The sequence below is a fragment of the Lathyrus oleraceus genome, chromosome 4 (genome assembly GCF_024323335.1).
Source record: "Lathyrus oleraceus cultivar Zhongwan6 chromosome 4, CAAS_Psat_ZW6_1.0, whole genome shotgun sequence".
Classification (NCBI taxonomy): Eukaryota; Viridiplantae; Streptophyta; class Magnoliopsida; order Fabales; family Fabaceae; genus Lathyrus; species Lathyrus oleraceus.
Genome location: NC_066582.1, coordinates 484,721,387 through 484,728,207, shown reverse-complemented (window position 1 = coordinate 484,728,207; position 6,821 = coordinate 484,721,387). Strand labels below are relative to the sequence as shown.

Genomic DNA, 6,821 nt, shown 5'->3' with positions numbered 1-6,821 from the left:
AAATTGGGTTTGCATCATTCACTCCTGATTAAATACAGTGACATTTTTTTTATCAATTTTATTTGATATTTTGCTCAATTATGGTGTTGTGATTATCTCATAGTTAATTACAATGAGTAATGATAAAGATGACTCTCTTCAGCCGATTAATGTTCAAATCTTTGGAGAAAATTATTCTTATTGGAGTTATGTAATATAAAAAATTGAAAGGAAAAAAGATGTGGAGTTATGTTGATGATATGATTATTACAGGTGATGATATGAATGGAATTAATTATTTGAAATTACAATTAGCCAAACAATTTAAGATGAAGGACTTAGGCACTCTTTACTACTTCTTGGGCATTGAAGTTGCCTACTCTCCTAGAGGCTACCTTTTCTTTCAATCCAAGTACATTGCCAACATTCTTGAACATACTCGCCTTTCTAATACTAAAGTAATAAATAGCCATCTTAAGTTGAATGTGAAATATGATCCATCTGATGGTGTTCCTCTATCAGATCCCACATTATATCGTACTTTGGTTGACAATTTGGTGTACCTTACGATTACTAGACCAGATATTGCTTATCATGTTCATGTTGTTAGTCAGTTTGTTGTCTCCCCTACTATAGTGCATTGGGAAGCTCTTCTTCGCATATGTAGTTATCTTCGGGGAACCCGGTTTCAAAGCCTTCTCTTTCCCTCACCGTCCTCATTGGAATTACGTGCTTATTCTGATGCTGATTGGAGGGACAACCCCACAGATCGTAATTCTATCACAATATTTTGTGCCTTTCTTGGAGACTCTCTTATTTCTTAGAAGATTAAGAAACAAGATATTGTCTCTCGTTCTTCTACAGAAGCTGAGTATCATGCTATGACATCCACCACTACTGCAATAGTTTGGTTGTGTTAGTTACTTTCTGATATGAGTGACATTCTTTCTAAACCAACTTCTATGTATTATGTTAACAAAAGTGCCACTCAAATTGCCCATAAATTGGTATTTCATGAACGTACTAAACACATAGAGATTGATTGTCACTTCACCCGTCATCATCTTTAACATGGTACAATTACTCGATCGTTTGTCTCCTCTATTTTCCAGATTACTGATTTGTTTAAGAAAACGCATTTCATTAAACGTTTTTGTTTTCTGATTGACAAAATCTCGGAGCTCTCTTCTAATGCATTTTGAGTTTGAGGGGAAATGTTAGTTATATTATTATTATTATTATATTAATTTTTTATTGTATCTTTATAAGGGTAGTTCAATCTTTCCTAACCTCTAGTATTTATACTCTAGTGTGACCCTTTCTCTTCAGTTTTGGATCATTATATTAAAACCCTAATTCAAATGTCTTTCTTCTTCTCTATGTTTCTATACGTTCACTATTGTTAACAGGTTAATCGGGGGCAGACGGCTGCAAGGTTTAAATGTTGGGGAAAGCCATCTCATGGTCATATTACGACGAGCTTTTTCAAAACTCATATTGAGGAAAATTTCTTTAAGACCAAATAGACTAGAGCTAGATAAGGCAAGTTCTCTCCATAGCTCAAGATTCTTAGGAAAATACTACAATACATCAAAAAGGATCAAGTCCAAAATGAGTGACGAGAGGTCATGCTAGAACAATCTCCTATCAAATAATCTTTTCCCTCAACAAGAAACCTAGATGCAAAATACTAATTCCATTCATTACCCGCCACAGGGGAACTTTTGAAAATCCTCAGGTCATTGAATTAATTATCCTCATGTACTAACCATGTGTTTCATTGCCCTAATATCAAACCATGCATATCATCTCATTGATCTGACATATTCTTATAACATGAATCTGACATAAAAAAAGGCTTTGTAACATAAGCAAAACAAATCAAATACCTATGTCACACCCCGATTTTGACCTTGAATCACCGATTCAATCCATTCATCATAGTTATTGCATATCTTCATAGCATAACATGCATTCCTTACCGCATAATGCCTAGAATATCAGTCGGAATAAATTTCCTGATCTACAGAAAAATCAGTTGAATCAATTTTCAAATGAGCGTCAAATCAACGGGCACAAAATTTCAAAGGCAAGCATGCAGACATCAATTTTATTAATCTATGTTTTGCGTAATTTAATCTGGTGTGCTCGATTTATTTTTTGGCTAATGATTCAGTCACATTTTGATTCGTCTGAGTGTTTTAACCCGACGTTTTGCATTTCAAAATTTGACAAAAACATGTATGTTTTTTAGAGGTTTATTTCACACTAATCATTGTGATGCAGTCGTTTTAATTTTTCGGGCACTTTTGCGCCCGATTTTTATTCATTTTGAGTCTTTTTTTTTATTTTTATCTTTTTATCAACATATTCATAAAAAATAAATAGAATTGTCTATGCTTTCATTTCGACTTAATTTTAATTATTTAGATTATTTATTTTTATTTGATTTGTTTTCTTAAAACTCATATTTTTCATTATTTTTATTCATTGAGGGCAATATTGGAATTTTATTAAAATAAATAAACACTATTTTCATTTGTATATATAGGGATGACAATGGACAGGGTTTGGACAAGGTACTATAGTACCTATCCCCATATCTGCGATTGAAAAAAATCCCCATGCCCGAGCCCATACCTGCTTAGGTGCCAAAGTTAGCACATGTACCCAAGTCATATGGGTATGTAAGTACCGATACCCGTACCCGTGACCCACATTCCTATTAAAAATAAATAGATCAATTATAAAATATCATATAATTTTAAGTTTTTAAAAACATTAAAAAAAATTCAAACAATTTATTGTTCAAATAAACGAACACTTATATTAAATAGGTAATGATTTAACATTGATATACATATAATTGATAGACATACATTTTTAATATAATAATATAAACTAAAATATATAAATAAAAATAAAAATACATAAAAATATAGTGTGCGGGTATGGGGCGGAGTGAGTACCAAGGTGCTCATACCCGCGCATGTACCCGCTTATTTTTATGGGTAATTATCCAAGCCCATGCCCATACCTATTTTTGCGGGGTTTTACCCTATCCGTTGTGGGTAAATTTGCGGATGTCCATTGGGATGAGTCAAATTATCATCCCTATATATATATAATATGTTACTGAAAGAAAGACATAGAGATACACGGAACCAATTCAAGGTCACTACTGGTGCCTACATTATTATTGGTTATCTCTCAGCTTAAGTTTTGGATAAGAAAAAGTGAGAAAAAATTGAGAGTGGAAATGATCCATTTTTTTTTCTCTTCATACTTCTAAGAAACTCTCATCTTGTTTCCCCATTTTCACCGACACATGATATTCTTCATTTCAACAATACACACCAAATTTATTCAATACCTCGTAACTTCATCTCATCAACAGGCGCCACGAAATCATTTTTTTTGGTATTTCTTTTTGTTTCCTTTTTAGATTTTTGAAACTTTTCTTTATTTATTTTTTATTCTTATATTTATTCTTCTATTTTTTTTATTGTTAAATTCTATTATATATTTAGTTTTGTAAAAGTTTTGTAGATATACTTTAGTTTATAATATTTAAAACTAACGTTACATATATTGAAAATAAGGTTATATATATATATATATATATATATATATATATATATATATATATAATATATATATATATATGCTAATTTCTACTCTCTTTTTTTAATTTTCTTTTTAATATTAATTTTAGAAATAATTTTGGGTTGGACTTAAAATATTTCATTTATTCACACCTCCCATATCTATATGAACTTTTCTTATTTTAATTTTATCTTTAATAATTAATTAATTATTTAATTGACTAGTTGATTAAATTTTAATTATTTAATTACTTGTTTTTTTAATTACTAAGTAAGATATTTGGTTGTTTGTTTATTTGATTTTAATTTGTTTAGTTATTTGATTAGATAATCTCTTTCAACGTTCTTATCACATATGTAAATAATTATACTAACATTTTATGCAATTTCAATTCAACTTTACTAACATTTCATCGATTTTGAAATCAATTCCAGCTTTTCGCAATTTCAAAAATCCATTTCACAATAAATACAATTAACTCAAACCATTTTTAAAACCAAATCAACACAATATTAAAGCTTTTATCAAATACGAAAGAAGAGGACCATTGAAATTTAACATTCTGGTGGGTACCCTCGAATGATCGGTCCCGAGCCATGCGTGTTAGGTTAACCGTTCATTCTTTTCTTTCGTTCTTAAAACACTTAAATCAACTTGGACGAATAAGAGTCGTTAGGATCAAGCGTTCCAGCGTAACTCTTTGAATAATTGATTATTATCAAACGTTCATTGTCCATCAAATATTTTCTCAAGTAATCTTGAATGAAAAAGGACCATTAGAATATAACATTTTGGTGGAACCCGATTGATTGATTCTAAGGCTCGTGTCTCGTTCTTATCGAACATTCGCCATTCATATAAAACATACAACCAATCAAACTCTTTTTTTCTCTCCGTCGTGCAATTAATCTTCAAAACCTTTTCATAAACGAAAGTCATCTTGTCTCAAGATGATGCAAAGCAATGCTTCATCCATAATTGTTGAGTTGAGATAAGAGACGTTTTTTCGAATGTTGATTTGTAAATCCATTCGATGTGATGTATACGTCCGCTCATCGCCTGTTTTGGGTAAAACAATGTTTCTCGTCGATTAATACAAGATAGTTTTCCCTAAAATTGACCAATAAACAAATATTTTCTACCCAGAACTACGTAAGCCTTGAATTCTCTATTGCACCCGGAGATACGTAGGAGTAGGATTGCAAAATCTTGTCAGACCCGTTAATAAAAAAATTAGGTTTAGTCCATATCAACCCCCCCTAATAATAACAAACTTTTTAGGTCATCTCTCATTAATAAAAATTCTAAAATATTTTATTTTCTATTTTTCTATCCAAAATAAGTAGAAGATCACAAACTAACATAAGCTAACATTCAAATCGAAACTAACTAAACAGTTCCTGTTAAGTACAACGGACGTGAGAGGTGCTAATACCTTCTCATTGTGTAACTGACTCCTGAACCCTGATATTGGTTGCGATGACCATATCTTATCCTTTCTTTTATGGGTTTTATCTATATTTTCTTTTTCCCTATTTGAGAATAAATAACATTCGGTGGCGACTATGTTTAGCCCATCATGCGAGCGTGCGATTGCGCTCTGCGAGTGTCGTGTTATCATTTTTCGAGGTACGATAACCTACAATCAAAGAGCTCGATCTCACTCAGCACCTTAAAAGTCAAAATCCCAACATCTATTGACACCTTACAAAGGCCCAACCTTTCTTAGAACCCAACACCTCCAGTTAAAAGGCCCAGTCTTCAGCGGCACAACCCAAGATTAACACATTGCATGCATCAATCAATCATCACACTTCATTCATAAAAAGTAAATTCATTAACACGTATAACATGATTCATGTGTGACGCTCGCCCTCATTCCCGAAGACTGATTGTCATCAGCATTATGCCATTTAGGTCCATTAAAGCTCAATTTTCATTGGCAGTTCAAAGCCAACATCAATTGGCAATTCAAAAATCGACCACTTCAAAGTCCAGTTCTCGACTGGAACTTTAATCATTTTTATTTTAAGATCAACTTCTCATATAAAAATCTAAATCCAGTTCCTATCTGACAGTTTAAAGTTCGGTTCTCGTCTGACAATCTAAAATCCAGTTCTCGTCTGGCAATCTAAATTTAATTCTCGTTTGACAGTTTAAAGTTTGGTTATCGTATGGAAATCTAAAATCCAACAATTGTCTGGAAATTCAAAGTCAAGTTCTCATATGGAAATTTCCATCTTCAAATTCAGTTCTTGGTTGGTGATCTAACGTACTAGTTCCCTTTTGGCGATTTCATTCTAAAGTCTAGTTCTTGTCTGGAGGTTCATCTTTAAGACCAACACTCGTCTGGAATCCCAAAGTCCAATACCCATCTGGCAATCTCCATTTTCAAATTTGCTACTCATTCGACAATTTAATATTTTTCATCTTAAAGAGTCTGGTACCCGTCTGACACTCTCCATTTTAAAGTCTAGTACCCGTCTGACAGTCTCCATTTTAAAATCCCAGTTCTTATATGGTAGTTAAATTTGAAGGAAGAAGAAGAAGTCATGGTTTGTTTTGGTGTGTAGAATTATACTATGAATATAAACATCTGGATTTGATCGGTTTACATTTGTTTAATACATTGTAGAATTTAAAAAAGTATAATGTGAGTGTTAAAAGAAATATATTTTATGCAATACAGCAAACCTTTAGCATTTTATGATTACAATCTGTTACTTAGCTGTCATTAATATTCATCAGTCGATTTCCATGTCCTTATGTGAAAGGAAATAAAATTGTCATTGTTATATCCGAAGATGAATACAAAGTTGATCTAGCTTCCTAACTTTTTGTAATAATTTCAAAAGTATTGGCCACTTGATTGGTTCCTATAGAAAGACTAAGGTTAACAATAGTGCTAAATTTGATAAGACTAACAAAACCATGAATAATCACAATGATCAATCTAAAAAAGACAAGATGTTCAAGATTTGGAATTCAAACATAATACAATAACAATCATGCAGAAGGGATAGATATCCTATGTGGCACCAATCAAAATACAAATGATGTTCATGATTTGGAACTCTAAAATTGGGCTAATGAGGTTAATGATGAGATGAAACTAATAAGAATCGTCATGATTGTGCAAATGGTGAGGAAGTTCATAGGTTTCCTAAAACGCTTATTTGTAATGGGTTAGAGAATGTGGAAGATATAAATGATAATAATGAAAGGAACTCTTTCAA

At 31.8% G+C, this 6,821-nt stretch overlaps 1 protein-coding gene across 1 annotated transcript; it reads left to right on the top strand.

Annotated features, from left to right (window-relative positions):
• The first annotated feature begins 218 nt into the window (after positions 1 to 218).
• Positions 219 to 803, top strand: LOC127138116 (uncharacterized mitochondrial protein AtMg00810-like). Its single transcript, XM_051064517.1, has one exon. It carries the CDS (start codon positions 219 to 221, stop codon positions 801 to 803), a length of 585 nt encoding a protein of 194 aa, XP_050920474.1.
• Positions 804 to 6,821: the final 6,018 nt, after the last annotated feature.

What these genes read in the sequence shown, in the direction of transcription:
- LOC127138116 (XM_051064517.1), top strand. Translation starts at nt 219, where the DNA reads ATGTGGAGTTATGTTGATGATATGATTATTACAGGTGATGATATGAAT.